This window comes from Electrona antarctica (assembly GCF_951216825.1).
Source record: "Electrona antarctica genome assembly, chromosome: 3".
In the NCBI taxonomy this organism is placed as follows: Eukaryota; Metazoa; Chordata; class Actinopteri; order Myctophiformes; family Myctophidae; genus Electrona; species Electrona antarctica.
Genome location: NC_136808.1, coordinates 19224481 through 19247679, shown reverse-complemented (window position 1 = coordinate 19247679; position 23199 = coordinate 19224481). Strand labels below are relative to the sequence as shown.

The 23199-nt window shown below is 42.3% G+C and overlaps 2 protein-coding genes across 3 annotated transcripts in view; both read right to left on the bottom strand.

Annotated features, from left to right (window-relative positions):
* LOC306919676 (uncharacterized protein) overlaps nt 1-10063 on the bottom strand; it is a 36748-nt gene extending 26685 nt beyond the window's left edge. Inside the window, exons 1-14 of the mRNA XM_079496231.1 lie at nt 10034-10063; nt 7603-7784; nt 7343-7468; nt 7147-7217; nt 6596-6714; nt 6415-6506; nt 5266-5560; nt 4775-4977; nt 4422-4547; nt 3732-3860; nt 3300-3422; nt 2503-2638; nt 1517-1898; nt 70-832 (exon numbers count right to left, since the gene is read on the bottom strand). Of these exons, the coding sequence (XP_079352357.1) occupies nt 70-832; nt 1517-1898; nt 2503-2638; nt 3300-3422; nt 3732-3860; nt 4422-4547; nt 4775-4977; nt 5266-5560; nt 6415-6506; nt 6596-6714; nt 7147-7217; nt 7343-7468; nt 7603-7764 (2727 nt within the window). The 5' untranslated portion in view covers nt 7765-7784; nt 10034-10063. The remainder of the gene's footprint in view (nt 1-69; nt 833-1516; nt 1899-2502; nt 2639-3299; nt 3423-3731; nt 3861-4421; nt 4548-4774; nt 4978-5265; nt 5561-6414; nt 6507-6595; nt 6715-7146; nt 7218-7342; nt 7469-7602; nt 7785-10033) is intronic.
* A 2668-nt stretch (nt 10064-12731) lies between these two features.
* smyd2a (SET and MYND domain containing 2a) overlaps nt 12732-23199 on the bottom strand; it is a 24363-nt gene continuing 13895 nt past the window's right edge. The window contains exons 7-13 of one of the 2 annotated variants that reach the window (XR_013789679.1): nt 22644-22746; nt 21731-21841; nt 20542-20665; nt 19641-19815; nt 17722-17830; nt 13621-14845; nt 12732-13587 (exon numbers count right to left, since the gene is read on the bottom strand). Coding sequence is in view for 1 of the 2 variants with exons in the window: in XM_079497619.1 (XP_079353745.1) it covers nt 14762-14845; nt 17722-17830; nt 19641-19815; nt 20542-20665; nt 21731-21841; nt 22644-22746 (706 nt within the window). In the remaining variant the exon portion in view is untranslated. Of the gene's footprint in view, nt 14846-17721; nt 17831-19640; nt 19816-20541; nt 20666-21730; nt 21842-22643; nt 22747-23199 lie in introns of both variants that reach the window. The other variant, XM_079497619.1, reaches the window with a different exon arrangement.

Genomic DNA, 23199 nt, shown 5'->3' with positions numbered 1-23199 from the left:
GCTATTTTGGTCAATTATATATTGGGAACTGACGCAAACATTTTTAAAAAGGTGCCACAAAACAATTACCTTTAGTTGAACGCTGGTCTGGTCCTGCAGCTCGAGGCTCTTCTCCAACTCACTGATCTTGTCATTCAGGTCTTTCTGCACAGCCTCTGTGTTGTTAATCACACCCTCCTTTTGGGTTCTCCACTCCAGCAGGGCCTGGTGGGCCTTGTCCATCTCGGACAACTGGTTCTGACTGGAGGTCAGATTGGTCTGCAGTTCCTGGTTGTTCTTCTCCATCTCGGACAACTGGTTCTGACTGGAGGCCAGATTGGTCTGCAGTTCCTGGTTGTTCTTCTCCATCTCGGACAACTGGTTCTGACTGGAGGTCAGATTGGTCTGCAGTTCCTTGTTGTTCGTCTCCAGTTCAGACAACTGGTTCTGACTGGAGGTCAGATTGGTCTGCAGTTCCTTGTTGTTCTTCTCCAGTTCAGACAACTGGTTCTGACTGGAGGTCAGATTGGTCTGCAGTTCCTTGTTGTTCTTCTCCAGTTCAGACAACTGGTTCTGACTGGAGGTCAGATTGGTCTGCAGTTCCTTGTTGTTCTTCTCCAGTTCAGACAACTGGTTCTGACTGGAGGTCAAACTGGTCTTCAGTTCCTGGTTGTTCTTCTCTGTTTCGGACAACTGGTTCTGACTGGAGGTCAAACTGGTCTTCAGTTCCTGGTTGTTCTTCTCTGTTTCGGACAAATGGTTCTGACTGGAGGTCAAACTGGTCTTCAGTTCCTGGTTCTGGTTGGAGAGCTGTTGGGATTCGATCTTCTGGTCCTGCAGTTCACTCAAAGTCCTTGAATAGATAGATAAATGGAAATCAAAAACAGAAATAATGCAAAGGATGCAGAAAAGGCTTCTTTTTTTTTCTTCATTTAACTTTTTTTTTCCCCAGGGAACACTTAGTAGAAAGGTTACCATCTATACAAGGGGAGTATAAATTCAGACAATACCACCAGAGATGTTCCGATGTACTGGGTTAGCATCGGTCAATACAGAGTACCGATCCGATAATACCATACCAGTGCAATTTAAACAGATCTAGGACAGTGGTTCAGGGACCACAAGTGGGGTCCAGGGACTATCGGTGTTCCCTGAGGCCGTTCCAAAACTCTGAGAGGTTACCAAAGGGACCCAGAAGTTCCATTTGTACACTCCCACTCTCAGAGTTATGAAGGTCCTTGAAATTAAAAGGTTTGAGAACCACTACAGAGAGTATGAAACAGCATTGCAACATCAACTGAAGCATTCAAAATATTAATAAATGAAATATATTGTGAAAAAGGCGCTGGTATCAGAATGGCACAGACTCATACTCGCCGATATCAGCATTTTAGGCAGCTTTTACGATGCTGGTATCGGTATCGGGTCAATCGGGACAACTCAAATCAGGACCAAAATTGAGTATTTCAATTTAATATCTGACCGAAACAAGTGACCATCAGAACTGATGATGTTGTGCTTCTCCTCCTGTACCAACCTGATGCCTTTGGCCTCTGCATCACAGAGAGACTTCTTCAGGTGTTCCACCTCCTGGTTTGAGGAGCCTAGTGATTTCTTCATGTTGTCCACCTCCTGGTTTGAAGAGCTCAGTGACTTCTTCATGTTGTCCACCTCCTGGTTTGAAGAGCTCAGTGACTTCTTCATGTTGTCCACCTCCTGGTTTGAGGAGCCTAGTGATTTCTTCAGGTTGTCCACCTCCTGGTTTGAGGAGCTCAGGGACTTCTTCATGTTGTCCACCTCCTGGTTTGAGGAGCTTAGTGATTTCTTCAGGTTGTCCACCTCCTGGTTTGCGGAGCGAGACTGCTGGTCCAGTTTAGAACCAAGCTGCTTCAGTTCCTCAGCCTGAGATTCACATTTAGCTAGAGAACAAAATGAACACAAAAATCAGCTGAAACGCCTGAATGTGACCACCAAATGGTCTGGAGATTAGAAAAGACATAAGGTGATGTTAAGAAGAAAATGTGCAGATATTATTAGTACCACTTTATTGTCACATCACAAGTTTACAGGTGATTTTCTTTTTGCCATTTAGAATAGAGAAACAAAATCAGATTACAATCAAGTAATCTGACTTTGTTTGAGTATGATTGAGTATGGCATTACGAATAACTAAATAATATGGAGAGGATTCTGCCTGAGAGAAACAATATAAATGTTAAGGTGCGTGGTCAAAATAGAAATAAATGAGGCCTCACACTGCGTTGTGAGTTTGTAGATCGGATATTTGCACAATGTTTGCCTTTCTTACATAATAGTTGCCAATTTGGTATCAAAAGGTCTTAAAATACCTTCAATTGTAACTTTGGAAATGTGCAGAAACCCTGTATACACTTAGGCTTTGCTGTATGTTGGTTTGTTTACTGTTGAGTGAGAAAACAATGTTGCACATTCATAATCTGGGGACCCCCCACAATAATTTGGGGGCCCCGGTTTGGGAACCACTGCTCTATTGCACTAGTTTACCTCTGAGATCGTCTAGTAGGGCCTGGGTGCGTTTGAGGCTCTGCTCGGAGGTCTTCTTTTCGTCCTCCAGGCGAGACAGCTGTCTGCTACTCTGGTCCAACTGAACACTCACACTGTTTTTGTCATTCTGTAGCTCCTGGGGGGGGGGGGGGGAAGAGAGAGAGAGAGAGAGAGAGAGAGAGAACACTGTTCTTGTCATTCTGTAGCTCCTGGGGGGGGGGGGGGGAAGAGAGAGAGAGAGAGAGAGAGAGAGAGAGAGAGAGAGAGAGAGAGAGAGAGAGAGAGAGAGAGAGAGAGAGAGAGAGAGAGAGAGAGAGAGAGAGAGAGAGAGAGAGAGAGAGAGAGAGAGAGAGAGAGAGAGAGAGAGAGAGAGAGAGAGAGAGAGAGAGAGAGAGAGAGAGAGAGAGAGAGAGAGAGAAAAAAAACACTCTTTAGTGAACAATACATTTTCAAGTCGGCATACCAATTTCACCCAATCAGGAGACAGAACGCAATCTATCAGTTTCAATTTTACAGTGTTCCAGTTCCCATTTGTCTGCTTTTTTATGTTTGTTTGTTTCATCACTTCCAATTTCACTTGTATTGTTCTTTCTTTCTCCAAATGATATGAAATTGGCATCCTGACCTGAAAATGCATTGTTTACTAAAGAGCAGGAGAGATGGGAAGACCACAGTTACTAAACACTATTTAACACATATTATTTTATTTCTAACAAATAGGAAACATCAGTCACACCACCATTAAGTGGTTAAAGGACTGTTGAACTGCTCCAGTTCCTGGTTGTTGATTAACCTACCTCCATCTTGTGCCGGAGGTCCTGTTCCCTGGCCTGGCCCGCCTGAACACTCTGCTCAGTCCTCAACACCTTCTGTCTGTGCTCCTCCAACTCCCTATCCAACTGAGACTTCTGGACGGACATCTAGGACACATGGACGGCAGGAGGAACCGGAGAGCGGAGGATAGGAAACAAGAAGACAAGGAGGAGAAAATGGAGAGGAGAGTCGAGGAGAGGTAAAGAGCACGGAAGAAAAAAGTAGTTTGAGATTTATTAAAAACAGATACTGATCTCTGATGGCTCTCTAATGAAAATAATAGACAATCAAAAGCTGTATGATCGTAAACAAACACGCCTGCATGCATCAGCAACTATAGCCATGACGACTCACTAAATAATACTGTATTAAACCCTTTCTGGCTCAGTTTATTGGCCTAGTGCAGAGCCGCTTACCTTCTCCAGATCGGCCTGCAGTCGACTGGACTCTGTCTTGGCCTGTTGGAGCTCCTGGCTCAGTTTGCTTCTGGTCTGGTTCAACTGCTGGTCCAGAGCCTGCTGGCTGCTCTGCAGCTGGGCCAGCTCCTACACAAGAAGAAAAAATAAATACTTGTTATTTGCTATAAGTTTAGTTAAATGTCCTCAAATTGAACATTGTAATCATATGTAAGTGTTTCTAATTGATTTCCAGATAAAAAATTTTTTTTTTTACAGAAATGTGTAAAACAGGTAATATCTAGGGGAGTGGTTCTCAAAGTGGGGTCCAGGGGGACACCACCAAAAGTAGTTAATTTTACCCACTCTGGGGGATCCCTGGCACTAAACATGTTCAGAGGGGGTCCGCAGCCAAACTACATAATTTGGGGGTCTTTGGCGTAGTTGACAAAGTTTGTGAACCACTGATATACAGTAGTTCTCCAAAAATCAGGAGTGGCATCAGACCTAAAAATGTGTAGCGTCATTGCTGACGTCGTTGAGCTTTGTGGTAGAGACAGAGGGCTCTATTTCCGTCCATGCTAAACCCCTTATCCCTAAACTACTTTTTTTTTACTAAAAAAAAATAGTATAAGTAAAAAAGGCAAAGTAGTTTAGGGATAAGGGGTTTAGCATGGACGAAAAGAGAGTACAGTGTCCTGCTGTCATTACCTTCTGGCTGTTTCTCTCCTGGTCTTTCAGTTTCTGCTCCAGGACTCTCTTGCAGCTCTCAGCGTTGTGTCGCTGGCAGCTCATCTCCTCTGTGACTTGTTTTAGCTTCTGCTCTGCCGAGGAACACTAAAACCACAACAACACAACATTTCTTAACTCAACCGGAGCTGAGCTCAGAATAAATCACAGATTGCTTTAACTTTTGCTTTTATGAAATATCCGAGACCTTTAGGGTTTTATGGAAAGTATTTACGCTGCCCAACAAGAAGCTTCTATAGAAGACATGCTGGCTTCAATGGAATCCAAATAAGTGATATCAGTGGTGGCGACTGGGAACTTTAATCCATGCGTACCTTGGCTTCAGTCTTCTGCAGTTTGTCAGTGATCTGGCTGCTTTCCTGTCGGGTCTTGTTGAGGTCTCGGTCCCGGTCGGCCAGCTCTCTGCGGGTTTGGTCCAGGTGAGACTGCAGGTCCAGCAGCTTGTTGGCCTGGCCGCGCAGCTCCTTCTCCTGACTGGACAGACTGCTCTCCAATTCTGAGACACGGCCTCGCAGCTCTGACACACACACACACACACACGTGAGGACATCAACATCTTAGAGTGGTGACACACACACCCACACTTGTGAGGACCGACCGCGCGCACATGCGCGCGCACACACACACACACACACACACACACACACACACACACACACACACACACACACACACACACACACACACACACACACACACACACACACACACACACACACACACACACACACACACACACACACACACACACACACACACACACACACACACACACACACACACACACACACACACACACACACACCTTGATTCAGAGATCTGAGTTGATCCATTTGGTGAGTGGAGCCAACCCCCGGGCTGTGCGGCGCCACAGATGAGCTGATTCGCTGGCCGTGTTTGATTGGTGTCTCATCGTGGGCGCTCCAGAGGGAGGATCCTTGGGCCCGCCTCTTCGCAGGCGTATCCATCATGGCGGGCCCTGCTTGGGACTGATGGCTCTGGGCGTCGCCCTGCTGTTGCCATGTAAATATGGAGGATCCGGCCTGTTGCCTGGCAGCGATGTCTCTGTGACTCACACTGACCGACGACTGATTCAACAGCTAGAAGAGGAAGAGGGTCCAATACGTTAGTTATGACTGATTCAACAGCTAGAAGAGGGTCCAATACGTTAGTTATGACTGATTCAACAGCTAGAAGAGGGTCCAATACGTTAGTTATTATAGACTCACACTGACCGACGACTGAATAAACAGCTAGAAGAGAAGAGGGTCCAATACGTTAGTTATTATAGACTCACACTGACCGACTGATTCAACAGCTAGAAGAGGGTCCAATACGTTAGTTATTATAGACTGATTAAACAGCTAGAAGAGGGTCCAATACGTTAGTTATTATAGACTGATTCAACAGCTAGAAGAGGGTCCAATACGTTAGTTATTATAGACTCACACTGACCGACGACTGATTCAACAGCTAGAAGAGGGTCCAATACGTTAGTTATTAGAGATTCACTTTTCACAGGGCTGGTTTTTAAGTTTCACCTACAAATTGTTGGCAGAAAATCTTTTTTTCCCCGCCATAAATGAATGCCCTACTTGATGATCATACTACAGCATCACACAAAAGCATTAAACATAGCAGATCTGCAAGCTCGAAACACAGTGCAAAGCAACGTGTTTTGAGCTTGTGGATCTGCTACTCGATATGTATGGTTCATCCTTAGGTTTAAAGGACTACTCGGCCGACTTTTTTTTACAAAAGAAATACAGAACAATATGCTTAGTTTAATCTAGAAATCGATCTATTTGTGTGTGTTTTTTATTTAATAATATGATTAAATTCCCAGTGAAGTCGGGTGTTTATTTAATAGAGTTCCCATCCCAACAGGCCTGAAAATTAAGGCCCGGCCCCAACTGGGTGATGCACTGATGATGTAATGTTTACACTGACTCACTTTGACCTGCAGGACTTTGAGTTCAACCTCCAGTCTCTTCCTCTCTTCCACCTCCTGGTTGTATTTGTCCTGAAGCTCCTCCATTCTGTTGTCTGACACACAATCACACACCACACACGTTATTACACATACAACACTTAGGTAGGTAGGTAGACCACAGTGTTCAGTGAGTGTTAAATACCGTGCTGCTGCCTATGGGGTGGGGGAGCTGCAGGGGTGGGGAAACTCTTCTGTGGCGTGCTGTAGGACTGCAGCTCAGAGGATGAAGAGGGCTGTGTGCGATCCAACTCATTTTTGTTCCTGAGGAGGGAAGGACGCAGACCCACAGTGTAAACAAACAGCAGATGCTCTGTGTCGCGACACAAAAACAGCATTAATTTACTTTTTTTTTTACTTCATCAGTACCTGATTTTTTGCCACTTTCAACGTGTTCCTAATTTGGGCATTTCATAATATGTGAAGTGTGAACTGATTCAAAAGTTTAAAAAGTTTGTGTGTGTGTGTGTGTGTAAATAAACTCGATTTGTAATGAATGGCTATTTTTACGTCATAGTGTAAACACAAACATTAAAAGCTTGACATGATTATGTATGATGATAAGAGCGGGTGTGATTTTTTATTAATTTAATCAAAATATGTGTCAAAACATTGGTAGTCGGTGGTCTAGGACTCTCCGACACCTGAATCGCACGCAGAAACCTGTCGTCAGTCAATAGCGACTCTCCAACTCACTTCTTCAGCTCCTGTTCAAGACGTTCAACAGTCCTCTTGCAGGAGCTGAGCTGTCCGTCCAGGTAGCTCACCTGGGATCAGGAAACAAAACTCTTGAGTCAAAACATCACAGTGAATCAAATTAAAGTCAACAAATGTGATTAGGCGATTATGTAATAACTGTGACAGGCCTATCTGAGGCTTCTGGTGAACTGACCTGCTGCTCCTTGACCCCCATCTCATGGACGACTTTCTGACGAGCTTTCTCCAGTGAGTCACATGACTCCACCAGCGACTGGTTCTCTCTCTTCAGAGAAGACGCCTCACTGCGCTCACTGTCCACCTGGAGAGGACGTGAGAATGGTAGGAGAGATAAAAACAAACAAACATAGTAACCAATCTAATGTGCTTGTCCTTGTACAGTGACACTGTCATACTACAGAGTGTAAATCTGGGCTTAAATCCCCATTCCCATACCTTCTGTTTCTGCTTCTGCAAGGCAGCCTCCACCGCATCAAGCTGGAACTGTTTCTGATTCCTTTCCCTCTTCAGCTTGTCCAGCTGGCCTTCGATCTCCTGGATCTTCAGCAGGGCTTTGGCTGGAAGGCCATCCTTCCACTCCTCCACTGCCCAGCTCATCGTGACCTATACCACAGTACCTACTACCTATGGACAACAGCAAGCACAGAAGAAGAAGGGATCATTCAAAACGTGGAATGCCCTTGCTGACGGCATCCATTATCAGGAGACCACAAGAAGGGGAGATTGTCCTATAGAAAACGACTTTTTGTGCAATCCTTTTAGCCTTAATGTCTGACTGTCTACATTTTTACTAATAAGGTATTCTATCAATCAGACCATATTGAGGCATTTTTGTCTAAATCAGTGATAATCAACTATTCCCTGGAAATATTTGAGATTGATCTGTCTTTTTGTAAAATTGCAACAAATCGCAGTACTGCAGTGCAGGCAGTGAGCATCGACCAATAGTAAACAGAAATAGCTCAAACATGAGAAGTACTGTACAACACGCCACCTTACCCCTAAATGTTTTAGTATTGTAGTATGTTAGCCCCTCTCGGAACCATTTGGATGACTTTAGCGTGGGGTCCAAAGGAGCTCAACCCGGGGGGTCCGGAGACGGGCTAGTAGTATGTATGGTTTCATTATATAGATATTCCACTGTTACGTTCCTAGCTTACGCATGTTTCATGATAACTACTTTTTATGTAGGCCTATGTGATGTATTGCCATGCTTTTTGTTCTTGCTTAATGTAAATCGCTCTGGCTAAATGCCTAAATTGTAAATTACACTACTAAAATAGATACATTGTGATCTTGTAGACCGGCCATTTGAACTACAATTTGCACACAAACAGCACAACACCTAAATGACCATACAAGTGAATGTGGATTTGAGTACAGTTCAGGTGTGTATCGATTCGAATATAAAACAACTGCAATCATTATATTCCACTGCATTTGTGAATAAACTTACAACATGTGCAATAATTCATAATCATTCAAACCTGCATGAAGATCATGCCACACCAGCCAATCTATACATTTCACCTCTTCTACAGTATGTTTCTTCATTATGCTTATGCTTCATTAATATAAATAATCGTAAATCAGATCACTGAAGAAAATGTTAAATACTTGCTAGTTTATTGCACCATCGACAGAGATAAATAAATCCCTTGGCTTAAATGATGTACAAACATACCTGGAACTAAAGATCATGCTAATAACGTTAAATTATATTTCTTACTTGAACATCGGCAGGTTTATCTGAACATAGTCCTGGTCTAGCCGCAATTTGCAACTCTAGATTTTTTTATAATGGGATGAATCTAGAGTTGCAATACCCTCCATTGACTCCCCACTCATCATTTTGCGTTTGCGATCTGCTTGTCTTAAACGACGTTAAACTCACCAACATTGCAGCTGTAGTCCAAGCTTGAATTATTCTCTTTCAATCTGCAAAGCTTGTTTTTCATAAAAATCCCCCGTAGACATGTTATGAGCTACTTTCTGTCAAGAAGAAGAAATGTTGGAGTTTGGAAGCGCTCGTTTGTATTAAGGGGTCGCGCTGCTGCCTCCTGCATTATGTGCAAATGCGAAACAGATGCATGCAGGGACGTTCAGTGACTTACGACGAGCGCTTCCAAACACCAGCACTTAGAAAAATAATCACTTGCACAGAATTTCTTGACAGAAAGTAGCTCATAACATGTCTACGGGGGATTTTTATGAAAAACAAGCTTTGCAGATTGAAAGAGAATAATTCAAGCTTGGACTACAGCTGCAATGTTGGTGAGTTTAACGTCGTTTAAGACAAGCAGATCGCAAACGCAAAATGATGAGTGGGGAGTCAATGGAGGGTATTGCAACTCTAGATTCATCCCATTATAACAAAATCTAGAGTTGCAAATTGTGGCTAGTCCTGGTCCCGTGCGTCAGCGATCGAGTCTGTAAGCACTGGACCAGGTCTAGCTCTGATACATCGCTCTAATGCGTTGCTATGGATCAGAGCTAGACCAGGGCTAACCTGAACATATGAACGTATTAATTAATTAAAATAAGACAGATTTTAATTGGTTAGTTAATAATAAACTCCACTGAAAGGTTCGAGCATTACCTACCGCATTTACATGTCAAGGTTGCATTTTAAACTATAATCTCTTAAGATTGTTAAGATATTATATTAGCAGGAAATATATTTTGAACGTGTTCTCAGTTGCAACTAGAGAACTCTTTTGTTTTCTCTATCCTGGACATCAAATCAAAAATACAACTAAAACAAACTCAAATATTAACGCTGATCTTCGATTAAGATGTTCATTTAATTAGCGATCGCATTTCTCGATTTGTAATAACAGAGAAGGTAAATGTATAGTGTACTTACTTTGGGCGCGTGCTGACTTTCCTAATTCCTACAGTACTCCGTCGTCCTGTGAGTCCATCAGTTGAAAAAATTCAAATCCACCCAAACAATGGCAGCTTCAAGCTCATTGGCTGGGTCTTGTCACATATCCAACGACGTTGCTGGTTGGATACGTCGATTACAGCGAACCAGAGTTACGACAACTCCGTTCACTTCATGAGGCCAGTCCAATGGTGGCTCTTCTAAATAGACTTCTATTGGCGAAGAGCATTGCTGCACTGGACTCAGGAAACAGCCCAGGCGCTGCCCAGCTTGATCTTAGTTAAATCCCTTTTAATTTTAGATAGTTTTTTTACAGTAATAGTACAATATAAACATTACAGAAACTTTAAAACAACTTGCACACATGCCTACATAGATAAAATAGCTGATATTTGCGCCGCCCACTCCAGCATGAACAGCGCTCAGTTTTCTGCCCCCTCAATGGCGTAACTCTGTCTTACTCTATGGCTCTGCTAATAACCAATGCCGCCATCTAGTGGTCAGTCAGTCTTTCGCTCTTTAGTCTTTCCCCCTCGTTATCGCTATCATCATGATATCCAATAGAGTTGCACACATTCACACACAGGTATTCCATTCCATGAAGAAATAAGGATTTTAATATGAGTGGGGGGAAAAATCTCATTTATACTAAATTAAAAGCTTTTCAGAGTTGAAAAGCTCCTTCCCCTGCCCTCCTCATAAGGGTATAGGGTGGGAACAGAGATTGGAACCAGAACATTCTGGGAACTAGGGAAAACTGGGGAACTTGGAAGAGTGCATGGCACTAGGGTTTAGTAGGGAAATGTCATGTGGTCACCAAAACAGTGGGTACCAGGCCTCGGTAGAGTGGGCAGGATTATACGCAGCAGCAGTATTAAGGTTAGGGACCTATTTTTAGTAAAAGGTGCCCAGTTTCCCCTGGTCTGGTGCCCACATTTTCCTAGTGCCCAGTCTCCCGAGGCCTGGTGCCCACTCTTCCTGGTGGCCACTCTTCTCTAGCGTCCAGACTTCCCCCCAAAATGGTAGGGAAGTGCTTTTGCTGTGGTCCGTGGCTTAAATACATCATAAATAATGGACCTTGTCTTGACATGAAAAGGGTTGAAAACCACTGATTTAGATAATAGTACATCATCGCTGGGGGTCCTCGTCTCCTTGACATGGACATGTTTGAGGACCAATATGCTGTCAAATAACATCCAAACTAAAGACATTGAGGATCCATTGAGGTGCAGCAGTCAACTCATCTACGAATCCTCAGGGTATCAAAGGCTAGACACCCCTAGACTCCTAGAGCACTGATTCTCAACCTCGTTTAATGTCAAGGAGCCCCAGTTTCTTACGCATTAGACTAGCCTGACATTGGCCACTGGCCAGAATGATAGCGTGGATTCACTCACGCTGAGGCATGAGTGAATCCACTCCACATAAATCCACTTTGTCTGGCCAAAGCCAGGCTAGCGTTAGGCCACAACAGACCACCATTTGATATTATTGCTATCGGGCAGAAAGCCAGAAACCTCTTATCTCAACATGTTAAAGGAGAATTCCACACTAAAAGGCTTTCTTACCTTTCTTTGTAGTTGTTACATCCCCACCAAAGAGGTCCAGGCGTTATTTTGTGCAAAAGCTCCTTATTGGCTATTTCCCCTACCATAAGCCCTAAATTAATTGCATTGAATTGAATGGGGCGTTGTGCTAATTCGCTTATTTCCATCGCTCAAAATTATTATTTCTTTGTATATATCCTCTCTTCATAATGTAAATAATATCCCAAGCGGCACACTTTACTACTTATTTCGATGGAAATAAGCGAATTAGCACAACACCCCATAGCCCCATTCAATTCCCATTCAATGCAATTCATTGAGGGCTTATGGTAGGGGAAATAGCCAATAAGGAGTTTTTGCACAAAAAAACACCTGGACCTCTTTGGTGGGGACATACAGTAACGACTACAAAGAAAGGTAAGAAAGCCTTCTAGCATGGAATTCTCCTTTAACTTGTTTTTCCGTACATTAACGCCCTAATTGATCATTCATGCCTACAGCATCACACACATAAAAAGTAGCAAATCAACAAGCTCATGTTTCGAGCTTGTAGATCTGCTACTTTTGCTGTTTTTTAATTTGAATCCTGAAAAGCTGAAAAAAATGTTTTGGCCATACAGTAGGCCTAAGAGGTTTCCACCTGACAGAGACGATATGCTTTTTCATTTCAGAGACCCCAGTCTGTACAATCCTCAGTGTTAATTTAACTCTCGGTGTACAGAACAGACCCCACAGTGAGAACAACATAGTCCATATTATTTACATTTTTTTTTAAAGTAAAGAAAGAAAACAAAAACATTAATTTTGACATTGTTGTCACAAGAGCAGAAGCAGAACCTTTTATTTCTTATTTTATTAAAATAAAACATTCACATTTTCTCAAAATCATGCCAAAAACCAAATGAGGCAACCTGGTCTCAGATCAGCGCTCATTGTGAATAAATTAAATACAACTGGTTCCTAGATAGATAGGTACACACTGGTACAGGTCCTACTGGGACCAGTATGACCGTATGCTGGATAATAAAGCCTTGTGTGATGAAACAAAACAAAAAAACAAGGTTCTGTTAAGACGATCAAAGCACCAATCACGTTTTTTTCATGTCTTCATTGCTACAGAGTAGCTGATGCAGGGTCACTGAGATTTTATTCACAGTTTTAAGAGTAAACACAACCAGAGCCTTTGGTTAGACAAAGTTGGACCAAACTGGACTGTACATTAGTCACCGTGTTGCTGCTGTTAATCACTTAGTTAACAGTCCACCTCTATACTAGACCCCCTCCAATTTCTAATATTCTACTTCTAACATTTTGCTGCATACCCAATTTTTGCTTCTTTAGAGTCAACTGTCAACTGATGCGTCAACGAAAGTTACATCAAAACTTGGTGGAGGAGCTTTGCAGACAGGACAAATGTATTGTCGCAGACGTTTCGAAAAAACGTATAGGCCAATTTTTGCTTTGAACGCCACTTTGCACAACGTTGTGAGTTTTAAGCGTTCATACCGTCTCCCAACTCACCGATGTCTCCCACAAAATGTAAACAAGGAAGTGAATGTGGTCTTGTTGCATCTCGGAGCTTCACAGTGCACAACATATTATGAAGTGTCTGCTAAGGTCCTCACATGTTGCACAAAGCATAAATTGGCCTTTATTAAGGTCCTTGCAGACTGGTGCATTTCAGATTTTTTGCTGTGTTTTTCCCACCGTTTAAAAAAACAAAAAAAACGCACCCAGTCTGTAAGGTCCTTGCAGACTGGACGTGTTTTTCGGGAAAAACGGCGCAAAAAACCCAAAACGCAGCAGTGTGCAGACACCTTTACAGTAAAAGTTCAGAATAGGGACGCGACGGTAATTAATGTGACAAACATTACACGTTTGCTACAAATACGTATTAATGCCCTCCAGAACATCGCTTTCAAAAACATCAGCTGGCTCAGAACACAAACCTACTGTGGCAACAGCACGGGTTTAACATGATCAATCCTGATCAACTCTGGTCAGAACCACAGGAAAAACCCAAATGAAAAGAAAAGAAAAAAGAAAACAGTAGAAAACACTGTCACTCATCATCGCAGTCAGATGAAAGTTTCATTGCTCTGAAACATTTTCACTTCTCCTTACTGATATTCATGCATTTAAAATCTATTGGATTTAAGGATGTGTTTCAATATTTCAAGTCATTTCAACAATAAAGAGTAAAAAAACACCAAAATGGAGGTGCAGGACTTTTTCACGTCACAGGATGTGATGTATTTGCTCACAGAGAACGTTTGCATATTCCAATATTTGCCCTCATTTGTATGATTGACAGAAATACACACTGCTGCGGAAAGGAAATGACATCATTCAGAAAGTGGTGTGTTAGGGGCCCTGTGTCCGCAGAAAACGTGTTTAACTATGGTAAAGACATGCTGGAGCTCTGCTTCCTCTTCCTAGCTCTGCAACATCATGTTTCAGTTCTCTCTGCGTCTGGGCGGAGCACCCTGGGCGCCTCAAGTGGAATATAGACCCAACTTTTGGAGAGGGAGCGCTGCACATCGTCACTTTCCCATGCAGAGGGTCATAATCGTTGAGCAGAGGTCGTCTCGTTCAGTGCACGTGTCGTCTCGTTCAGTGCACGTGTAGCTCTCTGGACATGATGACCAAAGTCATTAAAAAATAAAGAAAAACAAACACTTTCTGTAGACACAGCACCTTAAAAAGGTAGGGTAAGTGATATTGTTTCATTACAATAAATATTACATTTCTTTATATTCTGATAGTACTCATTGCTATAGAGTTCAGTAACAGGAGGATTCTCCGTGGATAGGGCTTTCTCTATTGCTGGCCCTCTGGAATGCACTCCCCAACAACCTAAAAAATGCCTTTAACAAAAGGACCTTTTGTTTTAACCAAAAAGGATATCACTTACTCTACCCTTAAACAGTAAAAAGAAAAAAACAGAGCAAGGTAAACTATGCATGCCGTGCAGATGTAACTTGTTTTCTTTTGTTGCTTTGAGAAGGTGTTCCTTCCTTGCTCTTTAGTCAGATTTATTACTAAGTTGTGTGCCGGTGTCATGCACCGAAAATAGCCAATTTACACAAGCTCACGACAAGTCGCAGGCAGCGTGATGTGTTTGAGCATGTAGATGTGATTTCTGTCTTCTCCTCTCCCTCTACTTCTGCTCCTCGATCTCTCGTTTGACTTCGGTGACGTAGTGGTGATCCTTCCCATGAGCCACCTCCATGATGGCCAGCGCCTGGACAAGAAGAAAAGAAATCCATTCACACAATCATTAAGAATTTGCAATGGATTTGATCCATTCAACAGCTTTTACAACACTGAGGTCCAGATCCGTTTGGATAGTTGGTATTCTAATCCAGGATATAATCTGCACATATAGCCTTTTTATTTTTAATCAAATAGGTTTTTAAATAACATAGCATACAGAATGTAAACAAGTGACTAACATACATCTGCATAGCATAACTAGATCAACCAAAGAAAACCAAGAGGTGAATGAGTGCTAGGGGGTGATGTACACTGTAAGACGTTATACATCCTAAACCAAGAGGTGAATGATGAGTGCTAGGGCAGTTTCCCAACCTGTGTGCCGCGGCACTTTACTGTGCCGTTTGATGTGTCCAGGTGTGCCGCCTGATTTGACCGAAAATAACACTAACCCTCCCCCGAAAGTAATATTATAGCTACTGGGCTGCAGGCTTCCTATTGTTGCGTCGTTGTTGTTGTCACACGTCTAACCATTAGACGTGCGATAACGACGGAACAATAGACTCTAACGACCCTCGGCCATTGAAATGTTAATGCAAAAGAGATGCATCCAGAAGACGCTACATTTCGCGCATATGCACGTAGACAGCAGACACATACAGTCCTACATGTCCCGACCCAAACACTGAGGAGGTAAAGTAAACGTGACGTTGTTGTGATTAAACATAATGTGCCACGAAAAATAGCTGTCCAACTGTCCAAGTGTCCATACATGATCGCCTCGTTCGGCCAACACAATATATCTCCTTCCCTCCACAGAAGCGCAGTGATGCCTGATTTATTCTTCGTCGTACACGTGTTCCATGCTGAAAATGGCTGATTTACAAGCTCACAACGCGTTGCGGACGCAACGCGTTGTGAGCTTGTCGATCAGCTATTTTCAGCACGTGGAAATATGCAGGCTGTGAGAACTGAGACCCTTCACAATAAAAGCATGCAGCTTTCACAAGTTGGCCCATAATAAAGACAAGGAAAAGGATTAAGAATTAGGTGGCATTTCACATTGCATATGAGCTATTTTTTCTCCAAAATGTATTTTTTTTAAAGGAATTATTTTTTTATTATTAAATCCCCCAAAGTTTTTTTATTCAATAAAGTCTGAGGTTCTATATGGCTATGGGCTGTGGTACTGTGGTAATAATAATAATAATAATAATAATTAAAAAAAGAAAGAACGAAAAATAACTAAAATAGTTCATTTTTTGGAACCAAGAACTTTAGTTCAAAATATTGAATGATGAATATATACAGTATATATATATATATATATATATATATATATATATATATATATATATATATATATATATTATTTTTTTAGGCTATGAAAAGTGTGCCCTGGGACAAAAAAGGTTGGGAAACACTGTGCTAGGGGGTGATGTACACAAGATGTTATACATACATCCTAAACCAAGAGGTGAATGAGGAGTGCTAGGGGGTGATGTACACAAGACGTTATACATCCTAAACCAAGAGGTGAATGAGGAGTGCTAGGGGGTGATGTACACAAGACGTTATACATCCTAAATTAAGAGGTGAATGAGGAGTGCTAGGGGGTGATGTAAGACGCTATACATCCTAAACCAAGAGGTGAATGAGGAGTGCTAGGGGGTGATGTAAGACGTTATACATCCTAAACCAAGAGGTGAATGAGGAGTGCTAGGGGGTGTTGTACACAAGACGTTATACATCCTAAATGAAGAGGTGAATGAGGAGTGCTAGGGGGTGATGTACACAATACGTTATACATCCTAAACCAAGAGGTGAATGAGGAGTGCTAGGGGGTGATGTAAGACGTTATACATCCTAAACCAAGAGGTGAATGAGGAGTGCTAGGGGGTGATGTACACAAGACGTTATACATCCTAGACCAAGAGGTGAATGAGTGCTAGGGGGTGATGTACACACAACGTTATACATCCTAAACCAATAGGTGAATGAGGAGTGCTAGGGGGTGATGTACACAATACGTTATACATCCTAAACCAAGAGGTGAATGAGGAGTGCTAGGGGGTGATGTACACAAGACGTTATACATCCTAAACCAAGAGGTGAATGAGGAGTGCTAGGGGGTGATGTACACAAGATGTTATACATCCTAAACCAAGAGGTGAATGAGGAGTGCTAGGGGGTGATGTACACAAGACGTTATACATCGTAAATTAAAATTGGCTAATGGGAGGGCTGGCGGACCTCTGACGATGGGCATATAAGCGAGATTGCACAGACACAGTATATATGGGCATATACTGATGACATCAGGAAACTCCACATGTTCATTTGATTATTTATAATTATTTGTTGTTAATTTACAAAATGTAGCTTTAAGTTTAATAATTAATAATAGTTGTTATAATTATAATTATTATTTTCATTTTAGTTTTTTTAATGGTGGTTGGTGCTGGGGGGCGGGGTTAAGACTTTAAAAACAAGGCAAGGAGGCAAGCCACCTAGCTGGCAGAGAATTTGTAATGTTTCTTTTTTTCGTGTATGCATGTACCTGTTTTCTTAACTCTTAAAATGAAATAAAAATATATTTAAAAAAATAAATCACACCCGTGTGACGGTGTGAGGTGAGGGGCGCTAATATATTAAAGTCTCATGTTGATTAGGTGATGTAATGGTGATGTAAAACAAACAGTGCCAACACAAACATTAAACGCCATTAACAATAAAGAGACAATATGACGTAATGAGGCACATTATGACATACATTTTCCCGTCATTGTCAATGACGTTTACAAAACAAACATTGAACTAAAGACAAACATTAAACCTGTGTATAGGAGGGGCTAGTGCCCCTCAAAAAAAAGAAAAGGACATATCTATATATATATATAGTACCTTCTTCAGAGCCTTGACTCCATGATTCTTCCTTTCCAGACCCAAGTAGAGACGACCCAGTTTCAGATACATGGACGCTACGTTCAGAGAGAAGGGTGGATAGTGCACGCTACACAGGAAGACGAGAGACAACGTCATTATTTAACCTTTGAGGATTGATTATTTGTTTGAAATAAATGTAGCACTCTGGGATTCCCTGTGAATGAAAAGTACAATACAAATAAAATGTATTATTATTACTTTTTTGTCCTACAAAACCCTCAACAACCAGGCCCCCCTCTACCTCTCTGAACTCATCAACCGCCATGTCCCCTCTCGCTCCCTCAGGTCAAGCACTGCCAACCAACTGGAACCCCACAAGTCCAACAAACGAACTTGGGGAGACAGGGCCTTCACAGTGGCCGCCCCTTCTCTTTGGAACTCACTCCCAACTCACATCAGATCTTCCCCCACCTTCGAAATGTTCAAAAGCACACCCACCTTTTCAAACTGGCTTTCCCTACATAACCCCCCCCCCCCCCCCCCCCCCTTCTTGTTTGTCCTTTTTTATTTCTAGTTTTTAACCTTTTAAACCTTTTAACTAGTTTCTCTAATAAAAATGTCTGTATTAAAATGTCTGTAAAGCGACTTTGGGTACCCAGAAAAGCTCTATATAAATCGTATGTATTATTATTATTATTATTACTTTATATTCATGAATGACAAAGTAGGGTATTCATTCACAAAAAACACAAAAAGTTGAAAAAGCAGATACAAAGTTTCTGCCCGACAGCAATGACATATTAATGAGGTTCTGTGATGTAGGCTGAAAATGTGATGTATCCATAATGACAGTAAGAGGCTAAATAATGCATAACGTTACATTAACCCATTGAAACCTGGAAGCCACTCAATAATTCTCGTGCCAGTTGACATGCGCTCCCCCGCGCCCGCGCCCTCCCCGTTCTCGACAGCATGAGAGCACGAGCTGCGAGCGGAGGGGGGAAGAAAAAGAATACGCAGCATGTCAGGGAACGCTGAAGCGGCACAACAAGCGCTAAATAATATAATAATAATATAGATATAGGTCCAGTGCTGGTTGATGTGTTTGTAAAACGTTATACTATTAGTATTTATTATAGAGCGCCGAAGTACTGACGTTACTCGCTCATCCCCTAGTAACCTAGTTCACAGAAGTTTCTCTCTATGGAGAATAACGTGGGGTCATCTTAAATCGTCTCATATAAGAATTTTGGTCCAAAAATAAACAAACGGTCTCTGCGATATTGTTGGGGAGGTGTCTCTGTATCGTTTACGATAGTCAGTCATTCATATTGTTGGGGAGGTGTCTCTGTATCGTTTACGATAGTCAGTCATTCATATTGTTGGGGAGGTGTCTCTGTATCGTTTACGATAGTCAGTCATTCATATTGTTGGGGAGGTGTCTCTGTATCGTTTACGATAGTCAGTCATTCATATTGTTGGGGAGGTGTCTCTGTATCGTTTACGATAGTCAGTCATTCATATTGTTGGGGAGGTGTCTCTGTATCGTTTACGATAGTCAGTCATTCATATTGTTGGGGAGGTGTCTCTGTATCGTTTACGATAGTCAGTCATTCATATTGTTGGGGAGGTGTCTCTGTATCGTTTACGATAGTCAGTCATTCATATTCGATACAGTCTGTCATGTGGTCACGGACAGAGGAGTGGGGAGACGGGTGGGCGGGGAGGTGGAGGCCACGGAAACTGGCACGAGAATTAGTGAGTCACAACCTGGAAAGTGGTATCATTTTAGATTTGAGCAATATAGCAACATGTGTTATTTTCAGAAAACTGTTAGGATTTAGAACAGTGGTTCTCAAAGTAGAGTCTACTACTGGGCTAACAAACGTGCATGCACCATACAGGGACGGGACAGGTTTGGAAGTGATTCTCCTGACCTGTAGGGTCCTACGATCTTCTCTCCGTAGCTCATGGCCTGGTCCCAGTCCTGCATGTACAGACACACGCCCATGGCCTGGTACATCATGTGCAGCATGTACACGTTGGTGTCTCCAAAGATGGAGCCCATTTTCTCCTGACTCAGTTCACAAATCTCCAACAGCTCACTGGGAGGTGCACAGCCAAAGGTCAAGGAGGAGGAACCACCAGGGTTTACTCTATTAAAAACCAAGACAAAAACTAAAAAGGGAAACCATAATTTGAGAAGTAGGTCGGGTGTGGCTTATTGTCGGTATCAGCCGACAGCCGGTAACACGCGGGAGTCTGTCTCCGTTACAATGCACTAGAGCCCTGGGAGATGAATGATGAGGTGGAGCCCCACACCAACCGTAAACTTGTGGTCCAAAGACAAGAGCTCTACCGACTGAGCTACCCGGACACAAAACAATGATTTAGTTAACTGAAAAACTGAGAAACAAAGAAAGAAAAGAAGAAAACAAAACTAAATAAACTAAAATGAAGAATAAAGAACCTCAAAATACAATTGTATGTGTAAAAACATCTTTGTTTCCCCCACCTATCTGTCATGTATTCTTTCATCCTACCCTCTTCACCTTCTATAAATCAAAGCTGATTTTTTTTTTATTGTTCAAGAAGGTTTTTTCTTACTTTTTTGGAAGATGTGCCTTGATTTTCCTTTGCGTAGTTTTTTTTTCCCAACTTATTTGACTTTCGCTATATCAGAAAAACTAAAACTAAAGCTGAAAACGAAATAAAATCTAAACCCAGTCAATCCCTAAAACTACTGATGTATGTAAAATTAACTTAGGGGTAGAAGCTATAGCAGAGGAATGGAGAGACAGTGATAGAAGCTAAGAAGAGGAGTGGATGGAAGGATATTCTTGTAGTGTTTGGCCCTCCTGAACTCCTCTATGACGTTCTTGGCATAGTGGACCATGGATATGACGTCCTCTGCGTCAGGAGGAGGGTCTAACTTCTTCCTGATCTCCATCTTAGCATTGTCCTGGAGAGAGAGGGGGGAGGCGGGTAACTAACTATTAACCCACTAAGCACCAAATTTTAGTTTTTTGTAAATTAACGGCCACCTTGATCATACTGCAGTGTCACACAAAAGCAGAAAACTTAGCAGATCTACAAGCTAGAAATGCTGTGCAATGGGAGAGAGCTTGTAGATCTGCTATTTTTTTATTTGAATCCTGAGGATGTATGAGGTTTTACCCGGCAGAGTGTACCTTTTTAATGTAGAAGAGAGGCTGCTCCAGCCAGCTATACACACATACTGCCCACAGTGTCCCCGCCCGTTCTTCAAAACCCTGTCCCCAGTCGAGCATGCATGTGAAACCATGATTGCCACTGCTAATCACAAACATGGATACATGGAATACATGGTCCCATAAAACGTTAAGGAGACAATAAGAAAACAATAGCGTGTATATATAGAATACACCGTGAGGATGGCATGGACGCTGAAACGCATCCGTGTATGCTGCCCATGCCTTAATGAATAAAAATAAATACGAGATAGACTTTGGAGTGCTGGCTATTGTTTTCATATTGTGTGTCTTCGTGAGCCGTGCACCCGTCAAATTGCTTTTCCCATACAACGTTAACACTCAAATTGAAAAGTTTCTATGAGGAGGAGGAGACTGGAGATTAACTACTGTCCCCCCACATAAGCACAGAGTACTACAGTACTCGCCACTAGAAAAAAATAAGCCGAAAGTACCAAAATTGTGGCACTTGAAAGTAGCTCTGAGTAGGACAGAAAGGGGACATAAACACTGTCCCAGATGACACAATGAGGTTACAACACGAGTTCTGCAGCCTTGCCACACAGTCATAACACTGCAGACTGTGTGGCTATTTATGAATCTATATAGTCTTTGTCTAGTCCAGAACAGTTCCTTTTCAAGATTCAAATTCAAAAGTAGCAGATCGACAATAACCTTTGATGGTTTTGTGTGATGCTGTAGTTAGTATGATCAAGACAATTTAATTTAATTTATGAAAAAAAAAAAAAAAAAAAAAAAAGAATACAGAGAGAAAAGGTTTATGCTGTGTTGGGTACCTTGGACCTGCTGCTGCATTCCGTACAGTCACAGGTGAAGAAGTAGGAATCTATGAGCCTCTCGTTACGGTCGTCTGTCGGATACAGCAGATCTATGTAGCTGTTGAACAACTAGAGAGAGAGAGAGAGAGAGAATGTTGGAAGTCAGGATAGCAATTTTATCCAATCAGGATATAGATCTACTCAGTCAGGATACAGATTAACTATTTTTTTCCTAGGTGGCGTCATATCCCAAGTCCGTATATATACGTACCCCAACGTATACTCCGTCTATATAATGGTTGTGGCCTACGGAAGCCTTTAACATTGGTCCGGTTCCTATAGCAACGCCCCACCGTTCCAACTATGGGATTGCAAATATATTCACAGTGCAAAGCAGTTGAAAGGAGGATTTTCAAACCGCCATAACTCGGATTCTTGGATCGCTGTCCATGGTGGATTTTCTGCCATTTTTTAAATATACACATACAATTCCATTGAGGGACCTAAAGAGCACAGAGTAAAGTTTCTGTCTGGGCGGTTGTGTCGTGGAATTCTGGTAATTGATGAGGGAAGAGGAGTCAGAGACAATATTCAAGGAGGTGATGTTCATAGACCTGAGGCTAATTCTAAAAACGCCTTCTAAAACCTAACCTAAGGTAATAGAATACACCAGGCCTAAATGGGTTAATGTAACATGATATTATGGCAAGGTAGTTCTGCCAACAAACACATCAGACCATAATCACACTAGCTGCTACAAGGACAAGCTGAACCATAACAAGACAGGCTGTACCAAAACAATCACTATCAGGGCTACAGTATATTCTTCCACATGGCTGTCATCGTGACAATTGGTTGACACTAGGATGCCAATAATTGTGTGGTGATAACACATGGTGTATTGTTTGTTTTCTGATAGGCGGGGTCTTACCTCGTCACCAGGGTGGATGTCCCTCACAGCTCTGACATCGGCCATCGTGCCTTTATATGTTACTATGACGTTAGGCTGACAGCTGTGATTCATCAGTGCTACACTGAACACAGGGACAGAGAGAGCAGGACATTCAGATGTGATAAGAATATTAGAATATCGTTGCTGTCGGGCAGAAACCACTTATCTCCATATTCTAACTTTTTGCGTTTCACAAAAGCATCAAAAGTAGCAGATCTGGCCCGGAAGGTTAGCTCAATCGTCTGGGCTGCTGAGCCAGCCTGACGGAGTGCCGCAGGTTCGACTCCCGATACCGACGGCCTTTGCCGCGTGTCTTCCCCCATCTCTCTCCCCATTTCCTGTCAAATTACTTTCAACCTATCAATAAAGGCAGAAAAAGCCACAAAAGAAAGTAGCAGATCTACCGTGCCACATTTCATTGCACATTACTACAGAGTAGACAGACATTGATTGAACCCTCACAATGGATATAGATCAATACATGAACCATGCGATCGCACTGCGGCGAGATCAAACAGTGTCATAACTCTCGCTC